At 34.3% G+C, this 22,399-nt stretch overlaps 1 protein-coding gene across 1 annotated transcript in view; it reads left to right on the top strand.

Moving 5' to 3' along the window:
- The window catches only part of CFAP47 (cilia and flagella associated protein 47), a 261,413-nt gene that overhangs the window by 130,901 nt on the left and 108,113 nt on the right, over positions 1-22,399 (top strand). The window contains exon 50 of the mRNA XM_066314030.1: positions 8,191-8,328. Coding sequence (XP_066170127.1) covers positions 8,191-8,328 — 138 coding nt within the window. The remainder of the gene's footprint in view (positions 1-8,190; positions 8,329-22,399) is intronic.

Raw genomic sequence — 22,399 nt, 5'->3', positions numbered from 1 at the left:
GCATCCCATATTTAATGTTTTGTCCTGATTTTCTTTTTAATAACAATTCAGATTTCATAATTTTTAAATGTTTGGTAATGGTTCTAAAATTCCATTGTGCTCCTTATTTACCTCATAGTGTGAGAAGCATAGTTTTGAGAATGAAGCTGTACAATCAGTCTTTGTCTTCCCTGTATTGTGTTAACTCTCAGCAAAGTACAAAGGTGTTTGGGAGGGAATTATGGAAACAGAAGAGACCATCCTAAAGGAACTGAATAGCACTCAGGGAAAGATTTGAACTTCTTAAACAGAAGGTTTCCCGATAATGGAAAAACCTCTCAATACAAAATGCTTACTGTGTGTAGTTTTGAATTTGTAGGTTCCTAACTCCAAGCACTTGATTCTGCTTCATTCTTGGACAATTGAGATTAATGACAGCTGTTTTCTCAGCATTAAAAACCTATTAAGTCTTGTCCCTGAGGATGTCAAACTACTTTGCTCCTTTCACCATTTTGGTTTTAGTACCTGATATGTAACTACTAATGCCATCTCAAGTCACAAGTGATTTGTGCAAAGAAATTAATACTTGTAACAAGGCTTGGCCTAGTGCCATTTGAAGACTTCAGTGCCCTGATCTGTAGCCCTTGAAAACAAAAAATCATGCTATATGAATAGGAATCAGCTTTCAATTAAATTGTAACCATCAAAAATGTGCACCAGGAAGTATTGAGGATGTACTATATTTTAACATGCCCTTTTTTTTAAGCATTAAAGATTTAAGAATAGTCTCTTCTTTTGCCTTAGAAAATCTCCTGTTCTTTTATATATAATGAAAGTTTCAGTAGAAGAGGCTCCAAGGGATCTATCATACAGCAAATTAATACCAGGTGATAAAAGCCATGCCTTCAAAGGGACATAGATGGCATGTTCAGATCTACATCTCCAATGTTCTCTCATTCCCTTGACTTCTATCACAATGGTTCCCATTATGTCTTGAAGTATTATATGTTCACCGAGTGAAAAAAGAGAGAACAGTCATCTTCTCTAACCCAACAAAAAGTTACTGGTACAAATGGTGGGAAGCCATATCTGCCCTTTTTCTCAGAAAAGTTCATTTATTTTATGCTTTAAAATAACTTGATAGAAGGCTAACGTTATCCTTTGAAAAGCCCAGGGCCCAGTTATCTACAATCCACCCCCTGGCTCAGGGCTTGCTTTAATCACTACCTCAGGAAATCATGTTCATCCTTGCCCTGGAACAGAGACAGGCTTGTCTCTCTCACAGAAATACGTGCACACTCTCTAATCACTTAGCTGCTGTAGCAGGGAGTGGGGTGGAGGGAAGAGAGGCCACTATCACAGGTCTGAAAAGTAGCAGCTGATTTTGCTGTCTGATGTTAGGTTTGATGTAAACCTAACTACCATGTGTCCTACCTAAGGTAACGTGCTAGGAAATACTTTCTTTGTGACTTCAAGGAGAATGGAAGTCTGTCTGCTTCAGACTTTGCAAGACTGGGAAATCAGATTTGTTCTCCAGAGCACAGTTTCCAGGTTGAGAAACTTCAATGTCAAAGATAAATATATGAATGTATTTTTGGCTCTCAGGATCTTTCAACTGCCAGCTTGAATCTTGAGGATCACAGATAAGATGTAGGTGATTCAAGTGGGAATTAGGCAATATTCAGGAATCTTAATTCTTTCTAAGTTCAAGATACTACAAGAAAAGTATAATTTAAACACTCACCTCCCTACCCCCCCCCCCCAAAAAAAAAAAAAGAAAAAAAAGAAAAAAAAAATATTCTTCATTCAGTCTGCTGAATTTGTTTAGAAGGAAACAAATAATCCATGGGGTGAACAGTTCGCATGACTGAAAATAAAAAGCAATGCTCCAAAGCTATCTGCAGAGGGAGTCATTTTTATCCTGCAAGGAAAAAAAGAACAACTGTTTTGATACGGAGCTGAAGACTCTGTCATAGTGCTGATTAATAATTTCAAGTCTAGAACTTCCTAACTTCGTAAGTGTAGAACTTTGTAACCTTGCTGTTCTAGTACTGTTTTTTTTTAATATTAAAATAAATTCTAGTAAAAGAACTTTTACCTTGTTGTACTGAGCAAATGGTTTGCATTTTTCATTTACTTTTGAAGTCCCTTTATATCCAAAATGATATAGCTGCAAAATTATGCTGCTTTTGCTTTCTGTCTTGCTGTTTTATGGTTGCTAAGCTAAAAATGGGCCCAGTTATTTTCTAAAGCCCATTTGGAAGCATTCCAATAGAGGGCTAATATTACATGCTTCAGCTAGTTTGTAGGTGCATGACAGCTTTAACACAGAAATAATAGCAAATAAACACATCAAATAAGATGCTGTCACTACATAAAATTCTTCAGCAGTCTGTTTTCTGAGTAATTGAGCAATTTTATTTAGGTTTGATAAAGCATCTTCTACAGATTGCTTTATATTTTATTAATTTTTTATTTCTGCTTTCCACAGAATAGACCAGAATTTTTATACAGAATACAGCAAAACTCATAATGCTTGAATATGTCTTGTGCAAAAAACCCACACACCTTTCATAGTCAGTGTCCTTTTTTCATAAAACTCCCTAGCATTTGGAAAGGAGCTTTCTGACTTTGTCTCACCTTTCATTAATGTTTTTTAACTAAATCTGTACTTAGTAGGCAGTGCTTTTCCATGCTGCTTAGAAACTTAAATTGAGGAAAAAAGGCAGCATGTTCCAGGCCTGTCAGATGCAGCTGTAGGACAGTTGTAGTGAGGTGGTGGAGATCATGCCAATACATTCTGGCCTGTGAATGAGTTGATTGAACTTGTATGGTTATCATTAATATCTATCTGACACTGGCATTAAGGAAAAAAAAAAAAAAAAAAAAAAAAAAAAAAAACAACCCTCTATGTCTTTGCTGGAATTCTGCAAATCGATTTACTGATTGCTATACTTTCTATGGAATCATAAACACTCATGAAGGAGAAAGATTATCTTTGTAGTTTCTTGCAGCCTGTGCTGTATTTCCAGCACCTGCCTCTTTGCTTTGAGCACTTTCTCTTCACCCGCATCACCATGATGATGATGATTCCAATTCACTGGTAGCAAAGACAAAGCTCAAAGCATCTTCTGGTTGCTTGATTCTTGTGAATGACTCTGCTGGATCACCAGAGAGCACTGGAGGAGCTGCTGGCATGGTCCAGCAAGATGATCCCTGGCACACTCCATCCTTCCATCCATCCATCCATCCATCCATCCATCCATCCATCCATCCATCCATCCATCCATCCATCCATCCATCCATCCTTCCATCCATCCTTCCATCCATCCATCTGTTCTTCCATCCATCCATCCATCCATCCATCCATCCATCCATCCATCCAGCCATCCAGCCATCATCCATCTGTTCTTCCATCCATCATCCATCCATCCATGTGCAGTTGGAGCTGCAGGCTCCTGTGCCCTTCCATATTGTGATTTCATTGTCACATTAAGAAGAGGCAGTGAGAATTATAAACAAAACCATTCACCTCTTTATTAAATGCCACAAATCCATATATAAATGACAGTTGGCAGCAGGATTTGCCACTTGCTCATTTCTCCTGGGTATGAGACTTTAGGCTTATTCTCATTTTTTTCATGGTTGTAGGGAGCAATTCATTTAATCCTACCTAGTATACCAACAAGTAGTCGGATTTACAGAAGCTCCGTAGAATTTACATGTCTCATCATAGAGATTTTCCTAGGAAAAATAGAGATTATAAAGTTTTGTACTAACCTACAGTAAATATCCTTTTCTTTTTTGTCAATAGGAAAACTACAAGAACAAAATTTGGCCAAATAGCTACATAAATTATGCTCATCTTGTTAATTTATCTTATCTCTTCTGTAGAACATTCTGTGGCAGCAATGGTAGATAGATTTCATTGGCCAGAAAAAAAAAACAGGAAAAGATAAAAACTCCTCCTCCTTCTCCCAAGACCTTGTTAAATTCATGTTGGTATTTTTAAACCACAGTATAAATGTTTCTGTATCTTCTCAGATTTGTGTGATGACTTCTGTGGCCATATGGCCTTCTTTTCTTTTTTCCAGTTAAAATATTGGGATATTGTGGACTTTTATAATCTCTCTGCAGCAGAAAGTAATCATGCACACTATGTATCTTTCATATATTCCATTTGGGTTATACAGAAGGGAAAGCATTGAGCATTTCTTGCTTTCTTCATTGTATTCATTGATACAGGGGGTGTGTAGTATATAGCCAATGAGTCTAACATGGGGTGTTGTAATTGCAATTTTATTGAGAAATAAAACAGCCTATCTCCTTTTAAAGGGATGCATCTTCTCTGAAGCAATAGAAAGGCACACTTTGCTATTAATATGTTGGCTGTAGTTGTATAAAATGTTTCAACACTGACTAGTAAAGCTAGAAAATATGCAATGATGTTTGACCAAGAAAGCTTTTAAAGGAATGATGTGTCAGCAAAAAAAAGCTTCCTCAATTTATGTAAATTTTAATTATTAATTTTCAGTATAATTCTTGAAATACTTGTATTGTTGTTTTTACAAATTTAGGATCATATATGCAAGTTTAGTATCTTATATATATATATGCAAAAGGATAGCTCAGGAGCCATGTTTTCTGAAATAGATGATGGCATAATTCTGTGGCAAATTGAATCAGCAGGAATTCAATATCTCTGGGATGTAGATGAAGTCTGCTTTGGTCTTGAATGTACACTTTAAAAATTGTCATCCATGGCATTATGGCAAGTGTGACAGAGGAGTCAGAACTGAGCAACTGGATACAAAAAAACCTCCAAACCCAAAAACTGAGGGCTGTGCATGAAAAGATTATAATTTATCAGTTGTTTTGTAGCATCAGTAATGAGAAATGAGATGCATCGATGAGTAAAAGTTCTGTAAGATGACTGTGCATTCCAAAAGACCAGAACTTTCTGTGTCAAAGCCCTTTAAAAGCACACGAGCCAAGCTCAGCAGAAACACATGAAAAATGTAAAATTGCTTTTTGTATTTGTCATTTGAAATCTGTCATTTTTGGTGCAGTGTTTCTGCACATTTCCAATGTATTATTTATGACTTCATAGAGCACAAAGTACTTTTTATTACTCTTCATTGTATAAAATGCTTTTTCCTATCCTGTAAAACATCTCTTGACAGGAATATTTTTGTAGCCCATAATTTGAATAAATTAATATATTTATGTATCATTTGCTATCTTAGGATCCAGTAGGGGTCAGTGAGTTACACCATTTACTCCCAAACCAGGAGAGTATTCTAGGTAGGAATACTTCCTAGGAAAGTGTTCTGCCTTAACTTAGAGACTCAAGTCATGCAGATCATACTATGTACTGTCCTCACTGATAAGGATTCTGCATTTTAGTTTTGACATGAAATTAATACACTTTTTTTTGTTTGCAGTTCTTGCCAGAAATTATTTTCTTTTATTTTCCCCTAATGAAAAATTCAAATACCTTTGAATCACTAGTAGATACTTTGATGCCCGTGAAAATGACAAAAAAACCAATTTATAAATATTTTAAGATTAAGCAGATAAACTGGACTATAAAATCTATGCCAGTTGTAGTAAAACTCATTAATTTTTCTAGAAATAGTTTGACAGTTTTCATTGAGAGCCTTGCAGAGATCTGTATTCACCAGTTCTATTCAGTCACCTCTATCGATCAAGATTATAGCCTCATTGTTATTAATTTTGTTTATTTGAGATCTGGTTTTCATAAAGGAGAAAAGGGAATGTCAGCAATTATACTGCAATTCTTCACTGATTTTTTGGTCATGCAGCTGGTGGATTATCAGTACAGTGGTTTAGCAATTCAAGTAGTTTTTAGTTACCATAGTTCCTCTCATAGCTCTTGAAATATTCTTAGGCATTAGTAATTTATTCTTTTGGAACTTTTCAAGCATTCTAATATTTGCTGGAAATAAAAATTAATTATTCAAGTGCCTCAGGAAATTATTTTGATGCTTTTGAGGCCACACTTCATGCAGAGAACAAAAGTGACTCTTTGTTTTACCATCTCATTACTTAATGTGATCACTTCTGTCCTATCCCTCTTTCTCCACACTCACAGATGGACAATTCATGATTCTGAAACAGAGAAAATTGGTAAAGAAAATCCTCCATGGTGACGTGAAAGGAGAACTATATAGAAAAATTACTAAAAAATTTAAAATTAGGTGTAACAAGATAATCTTTATTGTAAGAAGTTGGTTGAATTTATGAATAAATTGACTTTCAGCATTTAGCCAAGACTTTTTGATCAACTTCAAAGCTATAATCTAGCATTTTTTCACTCATTGTCTTCTAATTGTTGACATCTTTCAAGCATATTGATGACAGGGATTGGCATTTAAAATTAATGAATTCTCTCTTACACTTTGCTTGTCTCTAATATTGTGATTCAGTAGTCCAAAATAATACTAGGATCATATATTGAGACATAAAATCAGATTAATTAGTCAGTATCCTATGATCATTAGTCATTAATTAGTCATTTATCCTATGATCCATTACCTATTAGGGCCATTCCATGTGTACTCTTACATCAAGATTGAGCATTTTTTTCAGTCTTCATTATCCTTTCCATAATGGTTTTATTTTTTATCCTTCTTGCATCTCTGCCTTTTCTTTAAGATAAAAAAAAAAAAAAAAAAAAAAAAAAAAAAAAAAAAAAAAAACCCAAAAAAAACTTCAGTCATTTCATTAATTTGCAGTCAATCCTGTGCTTGTTTGGACCCAAGTTCCAGCTTATTTACTGGGAGGGATCTTCGTAGTTTTTAAAACCTTTTCATTTGAAATTCTTTTGGTTTGTTTTTAATTAGTTTAGTTTAGTTCATTTGTATTTAAGTAGAGTTTTCTTAATGAAAGAAAATTTGGGATTCTATATTTTTTTTTAAGTTTGAAGTTTTATATTATTTCTCTGGATTTAAACCTATTTTCATTTTTAATTTTTTTTTTTAACTTCAATGCTTCAAACCTGTGCTTCTCGGTTGCTGTCTCTCAAAGAAAATTAGATTCTTCCTTATAATCATTTAATGTAAACCTTCTTAGTAGGGATAGTTTGTCAGTGTTTGTCATGTCACACCTCTGCCCCACTCAAAGCTGCAGAAACAAAGGATACCATTAGATGTAGGTATTTTCAAATCAAATTGTTCTGGGACTCTCATAAGAATTCTCTGTTTCAAATCTTAAAAGTTTCATTAATAATAGTTTTCCCAAGCCCTGGGTAAGACACAATGAACAAATTCCCTTTTGGAGATGTTTCAAATAAATACTAATAATTGCAAACGAGAGCATTTCTTGCTATATAATAGCATAAAATAAGTTCACCTCTTCAGATTTTATATAAGGCAAATGTTAAATCAGCAAAATATATATATTTTGGCTTAGAAACTCTCCAGAATGTATTTGAAGACTGAAGGACAGTAATTTAGATGCAACTAGAATATTGTGGGGTATTTCCAGAAGTTTGTGTAGATTTAAAATTCTTAGACAGAGGCACAAAATAGAAGAAATGAAATCTGCTAATTTAAAGCCAGTCTATCAAATCATCCAGAATACCATTAATATTATTTAAAGGCACGCTGCTCATACTTGATTTTATGTTATTAAAAAGAGATCTGGCAATTTAAAATTCAGGGTTTTCAGTCTCTCCGTATTTTATCTTCCTGAAATATTTAATTTAAATTTTATATACAGTACAAAAATGTATCACAGGAATATTTTAACACTTACAGTTATTCTCTTATAGCACTAGAGTGAGGCACTGTGATTTAAAAACAAATAACAGAAACAATCAAGACTGTGCACAGAAAATTGAGCTGGGAAAAAGATACAACTAGTGACCATCAGATTTTGTAACTTTTATGAAGTCCTTGTTTGCATTTTATTTTCCACTACTGATCTTTTTCAGGCATTTATTATGAATCTCTTCAGGCAAGTAAAAGAATACTTTGGGGACAAAAAAATGTTTGATTTCCTTGTACTCTTCTCAAGAAGTGTTTTTATAACATCATGAATTATAATTGGATGGCTGACACCTGGAGTGGAAGTTTTACTTCATTTTGTGTTAGTTTTGAACTGAGGAAATTCTTGTACGTGTCTGGCAGTCTGTTTTTGTGAAGCTAATGCCTGGGCAATAAAACACCTGGTGTCTGTTTGTTTTAGGTGTAATTTCATTTGTTGCTGAAGATGAAGACCAACAGCAGCCTCAAGGCAGCAGCTCACCAAAGAAGACAGGTGGCAAAAAAGCCCTTCAGAAACGGCCACTGAAGACTGCACGGACTCTTCCTGCAGCTAACATTGGTATGTTTGTTATTGTGGATGCTATTTGTTGTGAATTTCCATAAAATTGCCATCAAATTACATCATAATGTGTTTTAAAATTAAATGAATGTTTAGTATTTAGTATGCACAGCCTACAAACAGTGTATGAAATTCTCCTTTTATGCTTTTTTGAAACGTTTTTATGAAATGTTAAGCTGAGTTTTGTTTTTTCCATTTTTTTCCCTCTTTTTTCAACATCAGTGATTGTTGCTTGTTGTTGGAGAGGGGCAGAACGTTTTTGATGCTTTCTTTATGACTTTCCAGTAATACTGATAGTGCTGGTATCAAAGCAAGCCTTTCCTGAAATTCATATTGCTCCGCTTCTTTCCACTGTGGAAAAAACTTTCTTATAACAGTCAGACATAAATACTGCTTTGGTATAACAAAATCAAAAAGAAAAAATTCCAGAATATCTACTTGCTTTCATATTGTCACCACCTGCTGTATTCTAAGCAGTATCTGCTTTACTTTTGAGATTTCAAGTGTTCCAGGGGCATAGTTTTGTGGTTACACCAAATAGACAAAGCCAGTTTTTGTTTTTGGATGAATTTCTCTACTTTCTTATTTATATTTGCAAGTATAACTTTGCCTACAGAACCATGTTCTTCATGCTATTTATATATAATTTGGTATATATTTAAATTATCAAGCTTTTTTTAAAATTGATTAAAGAATATTTCTTGCAAGGAAAATTATAAAGGAAAGTTTGAAACTAAAATTTGGTTTAGTCAATATTGAGTTCTTAGGAAACTAAGGGCTTGCAGATAGGAGATCTCTCTGTCTTTATAACTGTATTTTCTAGATAAATTAAAACTAGAATTTATCAAGATCTAAAAAGAATTAGAAGCTAATTTTATCAGTAAATTAGAAATAATTTGAGTCAAGTCAATGTGAATGGCAGAAAGTCTGTTCTTTTATATTCTGTTAAAATCTGTACACCAGCATGGAAGTCGGTTGACATTAAACTTATGCAACACCTCATTGGAGCTTTACAGAAGAAGGATTTTAAGAAAGATTAAATTAAGGTGATATATGCAGATAATTTAGTAGAGACAAGAATTATGAATTTCCAGATATTAAATGGAATTAGTAATAAAAACAATATAAATGGTGATGCTAGGTAAACTGGAGATAGTCTTCAAATCTCTGCTGAAAGCCTGAAGATATTCTTGAATTTAGTTAAGCTTCAATTGCCCAAATGAAACATTTTTTTGTATGAGATATTTGCAAATTTAGGAATCATCAGTCCAAAATCAGTAAAGGCTGTAACTGAAAGTAACTGAATGTAGAAGGTCAAGTAAGAAAATAGTTTAGGAGAGTGGATGTCTCAGTACAGTCCTTTTCACTGATATCAATGGAAGGTGTTGTTCTTAAGTAGAAAATCCAATGTGGCTTCATGGTTTGCTATTATCATTAGTGATAATACCTTTGCTCCATTTGATTTCCCAGTGACAATGCTTTCCAGAAACATAAGGATTCTGAAATTTGTTGGCATTTTTTTATTGAACTGTATTTACAAAGAAGCACATTTTGTTTTCGCACTAAAAAACACAGAGTTTCCTCATGAAGGATCTTTTTTTTATGCTGCCTTGTACAAGAGGGGAAAAGAGAAAACAAACCAAAACCCAGACAGAAAAATGTCCACAAGAGCAGATGTTGCAGGGGCTTGCCCCTTTCTAAACTGACATGGGGTTTAAGTTCTTTCCCGAATATATTTCTGTCTTTGAAGAGAGGAGGTCCTAGGTTTTCTTTTCTCATGGGACCCAAAAATAAAACAAGGCTAAGTGGTTGCAAATACTTAAAGTAGGATGTAGCTGGTGTTTCATGTAAGATTTATCTTTATTCATTCCTATATTATAAAGTACTCAAATCAGAAATAAATATTAGCCATTATTAGGTATTTGTTTCACAGTCTCAACAAATGCTACACTCCTATAGGAGTGAAGCCTCCTAAACTCTCAAAGTAGAGGAAATTTTTCTACTCTGGAGTTAATGGTAACTTCTTGAACTGAACTGGCCAAGTCCCCCTGTGTTGTGCTTTTTGCTGTGTAGCCACAGAGAGAGTGCTTGGCTCAGCCTCTGCCAGACCTGCTCTGCTCCTCAGGAATCATCCCCTGGAAATGGGAGTAGAGTGTGAGTTTGCTGTGCTTGCTGCAGTGGCTAAAGCCTGCACTGCAACTGCAAATCCCCCTCTCCTCTTCCAGCATCCCTCACACTCTCTCCAGCACCAAGACTCAGCACAGACCTGGCACTGAAGCAACAGCTTTTAATGTTCCTGCTGGCAGTGATGATGTCTCAGAGTATCTGTACAAGACTAGGGAATTTTGGGCTCTTGTCTTACAGTGGCTGCCCTAAGCATTGCCTTTATCTAAAGATGGCACTTCCCATTTTGTTTGTCTTATGGAATGCATTTACATTTTTATGCCACTGCCAAGTGTTTGAATTTCTTTGTAGTTGAAAGGCTAAACATCAGAAACATACAGTTCTTGTAAAATAGGCCATGATGAAAAAGCACAGTCAGAGGGGGCAAGCCAGACATTCATTTTGGCAAAGCCTGGTTTAATTCTCTTTCTAAAGCTGATTTTTACTTCAACCATGCTTTCAATGACAGGCGATGTTTTCTAGCCTAAGTTATCATTATAGTTCTTATGAGATGTCTGTGAGTTGAGCATCTTTCCTGTGGAGTTTAAAAACTGGTTCCAAGTGATTCTTCGAGCAGCTGATGCCTTTAGAAGATAATGGGACTTGCACATGTCATTCTCCTGGACTTCCAGGCATGAAATCAATCCCTGAGGGCTGAACATCTGTGGGAGCACTGTGGGATATTCATATAACGAAGACAGTAAAATAATGTTTTTGTTGTAGCAACTGTTGAAGTGATTAAGAGGTAATCTGTACTCAGGATGGCAGAAATATAAAAAATTTAGCCTTTGTTCCATTTAGTTTTTTTTAAAGATCATAACACCTGAATATGCAGTGGTAAATGATAGGATTTATTCAGTAAGATGTTTCACATACCTTTAATGTATTAAAATATAATTGATACATCTCACATGCATATTTATTTCTGGAATTAATGTCTTTTTAAGAGGAGGACTGTTTTCAAAAATCAGTTTGAGTTACCAGGCCATAAATTTTGATTGGGTTGTTAAGCTATTTTTCAGTCCAATCTGCATTCTGAATGCTCATGCATGGTGTGCTCCAGCTTCAGATTAGTTTAAGTCTCTCTCTTCAGGGAAAAAATAAAGACATATGCAGAGAAAATAATCCCTATGTAAATTGCATGCATATTTGCAAATTTAAAATACCAAACAATTCTTTGTTTGTGGGGTTTTTGTTGCTTTTGTTTTTTGTTTTGGTTGTTGTGTGTTTGTTTTTCTGTGATTTTTTATAGTATTTTCACATTTGCAGCTATACTTATGCCAATGCATATAAGCTTTGGGGAATGGTGTAGCATATGTAGAACATTAAGTATTAGACTGTTTTATGCTTTTTTCCTTTGTCAAAAGGATTGTTCAATTACTGCTAGCTTTCTCAGTAGGTGCCCTTCTGCAGTACTGCAGTCTGCTGGATGTTATGAATTTTCCTGTGCCCTTTTGAGCCTCAGAACAGCTTGATTCTCCCAGTAAACTAACATGTTTTGAAATAATTCAGCTATAGCAGTGCTTAAAGGATCTAAGGCCCACATGGAATTTTGTGGGGCATGGTACTGTGTGCAATTAAAAATCTGTGTAAACAATGCATGGTAGCCCATTTAAAATTAGTAACAAGAGCAATCTGTAATTGCTCACAAAGTGAGGCTGCTGGTGAACTTTAGGTTGCATCACTCTTCCTGCAGCAGGTGTTGTAATATTGTTGTGCTAAGGCAGGTAATGTTGCATCTGCACCAACCACAAATTAGTCACTGCTCTTGTAAACCTCTACATCTGTATAATTTTGGATATCATAGCATGTAGGATTGCATTTGCATATAAAGAGATTAAATTTTATTACCCAATTTAAATGTCTGTGATGTGCATTATGCTTGTTTTGAAAAGTCTGTATAGGCTTTAAACTGTATTACAGAGAAACACATCATTCTTTCACGTCTGGCAGACCTCAAATGTGTACGTATGGAATTTTGTCAATTAATAGCCCGTTTAATAAAAAAATATCCTGAAAACCAAAATCCCTAGCAGAAATAATGAGTGGGGCTCACATGACAGGTCCAGGTTTTCTGTGACAGAAAACATTCAGAGTGATATAAAAAAAAAACATTTTTTGAAAACGGAGGAAATTTGCAACAACAGAGCAGCAGTCTCCCTGCAGCCAGTGCCCTTGTTGTTATGCTGGAGTGTTTGACATGGTTTTTCCAGGTCATCATTTTGCCTTTTCTACCTTGTCATACTTACAAACAATTATTATTGTACCCTTTAGCAAGTAATGAATTATAAACACACAGAGAGTACATAATGGTAATGAAAAAGGGCACTAATATTTACCAGTTCCTCACCGTTGTAGGAGCATGTCAGGCTGGAGATAATGAGGTGAGGCGAGGACAGAGGGAAGGTCCCCATCAGTCTCCTCTATCATCCTGCTTCAATTGCTGTGACCTGTGAAAGTATTCACTGAGCCACAAAACAGGAGAAAGTCAAACTTTATGGCCTAATACATGGGACAGTTCATAGGAAGTGGAGTCAAATAAAATATGTGATTTTTAAAAAAGTCTTACAATGTGGAGGGTTTTTTCTAGATGAAAAATTACTCAAATCTTTTACATAAATCTAAATATTATGAAACATTCAAATTATTCTTTCACAAAAAAAAAAAAAAAACAAAAAAAAGTTACATTCTCTCCAAGATATGTGAAATTTAAATTACTGCATCATCAACAATATTGTCAACAAAATCAACAAAAGGGAGAGAACAGCTTCCTTCAAGGTTTATGTTTAGTCCCTCAAGCAGAGGAAAGAATTGAATAAACATTCTCAGAGCCTGTTTGGACAGTCTAACAGTTAAGCTAATTAATAAATAGATTTACAAATCCAGAGCAAAGTATTTATTTGTTTATTTGTTTATTTATTCATTTATTTAAAGTTTCTGAAAACTGTGCCATTCAGAAATATCAATTAAAATATTAGATTGAATCCAAATTATGTTTTTAAGGTGACAAGGGATGTAAATCCCAGTGAGAAGAGAATAAAGCACATTTCTCCCAAGGAGAAAAAAATAAAGCCCATTTCTCCTACCATTCTAATTTCTTCTTCTTCCTGTTTCTATTATTATTTTATTAGAAGTAGAGCTTGCCTTTTGTAACTAGACAAGCTTGCACCATGTACTACAGTCACTGTCTGCCTTTGAAGCTAGAAATAGGTTGTTCTTGAAGACTCTGTATGATTAGGCCATTATAGTTGTGTAAGTAATTTTTTTTGTTAGTAAAACTCTCAGTTCATCTCAATGTTTTCTCATGGATCAGTGTCGTGCCTATCTTAGATCCTCTTGTCCCCTCAGTAGCCTCCTGCTGGAATTTGCTGAGGACTTTTATTTCTATAGCAGATGCAAAAAAAATTCCAAAACAGGATTCTGGCTTTTAATTTATCTGTGACATGGGGCACTCCTGCGTTCTCACACATGCAGTTATGAGGTAGGTTTGCTGAACTAACTAGCAAAGGACCTCTCATGTTTTTACAGAGCAGGCAGTAGATATTTCTTGTCCATTGCAGTGCTTTATCTGTTATGATCTGTATTGTCTCTCTCCAAAATATTCCTTTTACATTCTCTGTGGGTAGAGTCTTAATTGTTCTATAACTATGTACATGGCTATGAAATTTTAAGTATTAGGGAATTTTCCACTGTGGCAAAAGACAGATGATACTTTATACACTGTCATCAGAGAGTGAGTGTATGTGTGTGCAAGAAGTTTTTTGAAATTTAGAATTAATGGCAAAAATGTGATTAGTATATTTGGTAACACATTAAAATAATTTTTTGTTATTTAGGAAAAATGTTTCTTCTTTCATAATGCGATAAATACATTAATTATTGTTGAATGTTAGAAAGAATTGCAGGATTGCTTTCATTATCTTCTCTGGATTTATTGGTTATCTACACCTTATTTTCCCAGCAATATATTGAGAAATTAGTAAGAACAACCTTATAAGTTCAGCTACTGTAAATATGGCAGACAATAGCCATGAAATTAATGAAGGGTTAGTTTTATTAGCATGGAATTGCGTGAACATAAAGATCTCCTACTTGAAGATTAATGGAATTTTACTTCATAGTTTCTTTTTATTACTGAAGACATAAATTGTTCACACAACTCTACAGTATGATTTCTGAAATCTAATGACAATCTGCCCACTTCATCATTGTGCTCAGGATGCTATTTCGTATAAGTGGTTTTGTATTTTATGGATGTACAGAGAAATAAACATCATTTTCCTAAAATGACCTGGGCTCTCAGCAGAAATCCTTATTACCTCTTTCAGGGAAGACATATTTTCTTTTAATCCCAGAAAAAATGTTTTCTTTTCTGTGTGTTTTGTGTTGTCTTTTTGCCTTTCCTTAGGAGAATAAGATGAAATGCCTACTCTGTGGCAGAGCTTAGAATGGAAAGTTATCCAAATCCCAATGAACTTGAAAGGGTCATTTTAAAGTAAAAGGTTTATACTGGAAAAGAAAAACACTTGTCGGTTTTCATGCCTTTACATTTGCCTAGCTGTGTTCGATGAAACACTGCAGTAAGACTGTATTAGGGTTGATAAAATGCTTTTGATTAATTTTATATTTTTACCAACCCCCCAATATATTGGAAAGAAATATTTTTGATCTGTAAATACAGAATTTTTTTCTCTAATAATGTCAGTCAGGAATCACGCATTGGGTTGCATGAGTATAATTTTTGAAATCCTGGGATATCTTCACGTAGGAAATAGGCATTCTTAGCCTTCATATTTGATGTGTTTTTAAGAGGAAACTGCATACACTGAGCCTGCTTGAATATGGTAGAGAATTTAAAAGTGAACCCTGTCTGCAGGTGACCTGCCTTCTCACTGAAGTCTCATGTAGCTTCATGTAATAGAATCAAGTTTAACTCAAATTAAAGGTTCAGTTAAAAATTCATGTATATTCAAGGAAATGTTGTCAATTTAGTTTCCTGGAAGCTAGAAGGGGTAAAATCTTTGACTGCTAATTACATTCTATAATAGAAATGAAGATATGTTTACTCAGCACTTCTTGGATCCTCATGGTATTTTTTTTTTTTTTTGGAAAGTGCTGAATTGCAAGCTGGGGGATATAAAACTTTTAGGGAAATATTGCAATTGATTTTCCAGTTGCAAGGGAAATTCTTTAATTCAGTTGATTGAATGGTATTTGTCAAGGGAAAGACTCGTGCTATTGTATGTGCTGCAATTCATGAGAGCAGTTATTTGCTTTTGTGACACAGCGCTAGTAAAAATTTTGTTCATTTTGTCTTCAGTAGGCTTTTTTTTAATATGTTATGTTGATTATAATAAAATAAGGCTTGGAATTTCACAATAAAGAAAGGAAGTATATTTCACCCCAGCATATTACACCTGCAGGATTGTTAAGGACCTTTAACAGGTCTTCGCTGCTAAGACTTAAAATTAAAAACCCTTTGCAATAACTAATTGCCATATTTGTGAGCAGACTACTGCAACTCAAGAATACCTGCTGTTTTTCTGCTGTCGTTTTGTAATTTTTTTGACTGTTAGCCTTGTCACAGGTCATTGTGTTCAATTAATATACTCTTTATGTAATCTATGTTTCAGCAGTGTACATATTTCATTCGATAACTTCTGTACAATGAAACAGAAGTTGAAATAAGAAATAATTACATATTGATATGTTTTTTTCAGTAGAAAATTTTTACCAGTCCTAAAATCATACTAATTTCATATTTGATTTTTTGGCTACAGTTTATTTATGTCAAATGTTCTATTTTAAAAAGTTATTAACAGCCAAAATATTAAATTTATGAATATATTTTATGTAGTAAAACATCACCTCTTAAAAAAAAAAAAAAAAGAAAAATCCCCAAACTCTGAGAAATTATGTTTCTTCTGAAGAAATATAACTATTAAATTCATCTATTTATAAGCTATTTTATATGTTTTGGTTTCATTCTGACATGGAAAAGAAAACACTTGGGTATCATTTTAAGGAATTTCCTGGCTGGAAATCATCTGAATATAACTTAACCTACTGTGTCAAGGGTATATCAGCTGTGAATGTGTGTACATGACTTCTGATCTGGCTTTTGCCTTTTCAGACATGTTAAAATATTTGTGTGACACAGCTACCCAAGCTGTTCACCTGGCAAGAGATTTCCTCGCATAAGTCACAGTTTACACACTCTTAAAATGTGCAGCACTATGCAAAACCTGGCCAGTGAATGCTGTTTCTGCCAAGAGGCAGAATAAAAATTCCTAGGTTATTTTACCATATCCTTTTTAAAGTTTTTTCCAAGCAATTTGAATTCTTCTGATGTAAGGCATCTTTCCCTTTGTTCTCTTGCCCATTCTTTCCCTCGTTATGTGTTTTACAGTGGGTTTGTCTGTTCTTCAATATTACTGGTGATTTTCCTAACCTTCCAGAGAGCCTATAGGGAAATTTAAAGAATGTTTTTCCCATGATAACCATTAGCTTTATATGCCAACATAATAGGAATGAGCAATATTTTTTTTGTTTCTTATCTGAGACTTTATAAGTTGATAGCCAGAAACAAAGTTCCCTCTGGATTTTTCTGTTACCTTTCGATTTTTCCAAAGTTAAGACATAGGTAGACAAAGATAGAAAAAAAGTGATAGAAACAAAGGCAGATATGGCAAATGGAGAAAAAGAGTAGTCCTTTAGGAGAAAGCAGTAGTCCTTGGAGGAAAAAAACCTCTTACTTTAAGTATTTTATATGTTTTATGAAGTAAGGGGAAGCAGGGAGGGTTAGTCCGTAATTTGAAGTCATTAGTTTAACACAGTCTTAACTCCGTATTTGTTAACAAAGTATCACAATTCAATTTATGTGGGATAAAGATTATGACTGTGAATGAGGGTGTTTTGAGACATTGTGTGGAATACAAGGGTGTGTTACATATGACTTGGTAGAAGCAACTTGTTTCTTTGAGGATTTTGACAGCCATTCCTCTAGGATATTTTTCAAAGTTATTTAATAATAAAGACTTCATGACCTGGGTAATCATAGTTCTTCTCCACCCTCACCACTGTAAAGTTTCACTGATACTTTTTGTATTCTTTAAATCCACCATTTGTTACTCTCTCCATCAGAGGTCACTCCTAGTAACAACTTTTTATGCATGTAAAAATTGTGAGCATTTTCTTTCCTGAAAAATCTTCTCTAAGGAAAATAAAGTATTTATTAAGCAATGGTTGTTTTCTGAACTTTAAATTCTTATTGGTTGTACAAGTTTTTCTGTGGTTTCTTGTCTTTTCATAGTTGCCTAACAATCAGCTACTTTGGTTTTTTTTTTTTTTTTTTTTTTTTTTTTTTTTTTTTTTTAACTTTGCTTCTTGAGCTATTCTTGTCTCTTTGCCCTTTGGAATTATATCCTTATTCAACTCTTAGACTAGATTATTCTAAGTATCTCCTCCACTTAACCTCAGCTACTTTCTTTGCCATGTCTTTGATCTAAGGTAATTATAATAACCAAATAACTGTGAGTCTTAAAGCAAATATCATTTCTCTTCAAATTAGAAGTTAAACAGTACTTAAAAAATGTTAGTATTCTAAACAATCACTTCATTATAGTATCTCCAATTATATCAAATTTATGCTGAGTGAAAAATTCTAGTTCTTCTTCCTGGCTATTCAGACTTCTAAAACCACAGTGCAGTAACTGAAAAAGTATCTTCCCACAAATTACCATGAAGGTTCTACTTGTGATGGTAGCCTGAGTTTGAGATAACCACTTGAAACATGTTAATCATCACTAAGGATAATAGAGCCAGGCAATAAAAGACAAAATAATGCCTTTTAAGGGAGAGTTTTGAGAATCCCATGTGACATAATATGTGTGAAGTGCTCCCAAACATACAGACCATTGCACTTGAAACATATTTTCAACGGTCTATTCATGGCAGATTCCTTATGTAGTAGATTGTTAAATGTCCCTGATGTTCCACCTCTTCAGTGAGTATTCAGTGGCTTATTTAAAAAAGTGTGGGGCTCCTCTCAGTGTGTAGTTTTGTCGTCTTAGGAAGGCACAGTAAGGAGTGTGACTGAGACATTAAACCTCCATTGGTAAGGTTTGTGACAATCCTTTGAATTTATTCCCCTGGAATTTATTCCTCAAACTTTTACTAAGGCAAAATATTCCCTTCTCTGCCCCACTGCCCCTCACTCCCTCCAGAACAGTGAAGTTTTGACTCGTGTTGCTACAATGTGCGGGATTTTTTTTCAGCATTTGAATTTTTCTTATTCGTTGCATACTTTGTGTTCACATGTCATGGTGCCTGCAGAGCTCAAAAAGGTGAGGGGAGATGAGTCCTAAACCCAAATATATTACCTGTGTTATTGTTGATTTTTTATCTCTTGTTTTACTGATGTCCCAAGTGCTTGGATGACATACTGCCATGTGCCCTGAGTTTATTCCCATACCATAATTTAATCAGAAATATTCTAATATGGTAATAAGATCAGATCCTGATTTCTACCTCAGTGTGTACCAGCAGGTAGATCTTCTGTCTTCAGTAGTCAGGCTGGGCTAAATGTCCTGAAAGATACACACCCTGGATGAATGTAGGACACATGGAGAGTGAAAAACAGCCCCTGTAGAAGGTGAATAACGGCATTTGCCATATTTACATTTTCATCACTCAACTGCAAGGGAGGAGGAAGAGCTGTGACATCATCATATTAAAGTACTGAGAGTTTATGAAAGACATCAGGAATATTCTGAGGTAAAGAGACATTTTCTATATTCCACATCCCACAGACATAGCAGATCTGCTGGAGGATTTTTTTGATGTTGTTACCTGGGAGATGGAGATGAGAAAGTGTATGTGGAGTAAAGGTGTCTAACTGAAAAATGGTGTTAGAACATCCTGCTGTGGTGGTATTAATAGTATGGAAGACTGAGCTTCAAAAATGGAGGATACCAACAGCATTAGTCATCCATTTCCTTGAAATAAGCTGTCTAGTGTTAAAATTCCCTCTTTCTCCTTACAGTTTTGAAGAAGTTTAGGGAAAAGGAATGTCTTTCATGGGCTAGTGGTATATCAGTTTCCACCATAAGATGGTGATGTTAATTTGAAAAGATGGATTTAAAGCCAGAATTTTAAAAATAGTTTCTGGATTTCTGCCTTTTAAGAGGTCAGACACGTTTTCCGAGCTTTGTGGTGTACTAATCACAGATAATTCCAAGGGCCAAAACGAAGTTTTGATTTTGCAGTTAAAAAAGTTGTTCTGATTTCCATTTCCAAATTTTCCTAAATGGAAAAGGCTCTGAAGATACAGTCCTTACATGGTTTAGGTCAAGTCTTGAAAAAAAGAAACCTTAATCCATCTTGCAGAGTTTCCTTTCGTAGAATACCCCTCTTCACCAAGCCTACCAATAGGTACTATATTAACTCGAAAATTCTGAATTAATTTAATATTAAGTACATATTTACACATGAAAGCAGCATAATTTAATTTTAAATTGCAGCATTTTGAAGGCATCACCTTCATACATCAGTTTCAATTTACATGTGCAAACGATTGCAATCTTCCATCCTCAAAGTCACTTTAAGGACTGTCTCTCTGCATGGCTAAGGCTGGATACAGAATGTAAGACACTCTAAATTTATGGAAGTTGCTCCTGGGGAATTATAACATCATATCCTTTAAGAACAAGATTAATGACTGATGAATATTAAAATATTTTTTCAAGTAGTGTTATATGGAATACATGAAATGAATATTCATTTAGGGTTAGGGTTTCTCAGATTTGTTCATGTATGTAAAATGGCAGCTGAGAGCAAAGTTTGTCTTGCCATGTTACACAAAAGCATTTTAAAAAGCTGTACATATTGATTACTTTTATTGAAAAATATAACCCTTAGGATAGAAAACTCATGAGCTCAAGCCAAAAGGTGAAACTGCTAAGCTAATAACTCCCCTGGAAGGAGAAAGTGTAGAAGTGTTGCCTTTCCAAAGATAAGTTATTCCTCATGTAGTAAAAATGAATATAAATGTCTGACTTTTTGCATCATTTTGAGCTCTCAGTGTAATAGGGTTGCAACATTTTCCTAATGTGTCAATGTTTTACAGCTTCTCCCCATAAATCAAGTGCAGGTTTTTCACACTTGGGAGCTAAAAGTGAAGAGAGATATCTTGAGTCAGTTAAAACAGGCTTTAACTTTTTGAGTGGAGTGATGGGTCTACTTATACAGAAAAATTGCAAGTTTGTCTTTTAGCATATGAATCAATTAGATTTCTCTAGTGACACTGTCAAAAGTATCCAAAAAGGGTTTACATGTCTTAGGACTGATTATTGCAATTAGTTTTGTATCTGGAATGAACTTGGAGGTTTATGGTGAGTCGGAAGAAATCTCCTAAAATTCTGTAAAATTTTTTTTTTAAAAAAATTTAGCATTATGGGAAAACCAAAATTGTCAGTAATAGTTTGCAAAAGAAATGTCAGGTCTTTTTATAGTAATTCTCAGATGGTTAAGGCTAGTCCAGTTAGAAAAATAAGGAATGTAAATAATCATGGCCTTTGCAGCCAGCCTGTTTCACATGATTTATATGAAAATCACTTATTCTGAATCAGAAAGGCTTATTTTGATTTTTCCTGCATGAGCTCTTTACATATTGAAAACTGATACATGTTTATATATTGTAGGGAACTAGACAAAATGTCATTTTTAATTTATGTCTTACATTCTGTAAAGTACAGCAGTATACCTGTGAGGACAACATTAAGGATGTTCACTCAATGAGAAAGTTCATAACTTCCAGCCTAGGAAGTTTTTTGGAGAATCAAGAAATCATGCTGTGTTATTTCTGTTATTCCAAAATAAACCCCTACCCTTAAACATCCCTATTTAAGAGTGTTTTATTTAAGAATGGAATTGAATGACTTTATTAATTTTTATTGCTATACTAACTCTGCAAATATTAGGTAAAAGTGCTGTACAAAGAACTACCATTAAATTTGAAAATATCACTTAAATTCACCTACTTCCTTAAATAATCATATTTCTGATGCCAATAAAAGAAGTCAGTAAAATTAGGGTGAAGTATTTCAAATAAATTAATGCTATTTAGCAGTACAATTAAAATTTTCCCATTGTGTCCATATCACACACCCCCTCCCAAATTCTACAATTTTCAGGCCAGCAAGGCAAATCTTCCTTCATCATCAGTGATGTGTCATTCAGGTGACTGATGGACAGTTGTGTCTCACTCAGGAGAGAAGAATCTTTCCTATTTATAACTGACAGCACATTTAATTGGTGGTGTAGCAGGCATAGGATGAAAAGTTAAATTATGGAAAGGGGAGAGATCAGAAATTTCAGCTTGTGGCTGATATGGTAATAAAGTATTTTTATCCTGTGAGTAGAAACGATCATCTTGTGATTAGAAGGAAGAGTATTTCAGAATGAATAACTCTTCAGGTCATGATACAAAATATAAGATTGAAAGTGTGTGGCTTAAAATACTGATATGCTAAGAAATAAATTTATTACATTTTTTTAAATTTTACAAATTTATTACATTATTTAAAATTGCACAATGAACAAAGAGATTGGGCAAAAGAGAAACAGTTTATTTGCATCACTGAAGAGAAGTAGGGCAAGGCACCAGACTGATTTGATTACAAAAGGATATTCAGCTCAGGAAGAAATGGCTTTGTTATATCATACAGGCTGGAATAAGGTTTGGAAAGGAAGTTTGAGGTTTTAACCTGAAATTTTTGTTGAAGGTTCAAGTTTAATTTTCATGTAAATTGTAATTTAGTAGTCCTGTGTTTTAACTACAGAACTGTCTGTTCACAAATGTAATTACTGTAGATAAATACTAGTTGAAGAAATTGATTTGTTATTAAGG

This window comes from Sylvia atricapilla, chromosome 2, assembly GCF_009819655.1.
Source record: "Sylvia atricapilla isolate bSylAtr1 chromosome 2, bSylAtr1.pri, whole genome shotgun sequence".
Classification (NCBI taxonomy): Eukaryota; Metazoa; Chordata; class Aves; order Passeriformes; family Sylviidae; genus Sylvia; species Sylvia atricapilla.
The sequence above is the reverse complement of the archived record's forward strand: the minus strand, read 5'-3'. Positions and strand labels throughout refer to the sequence as shown.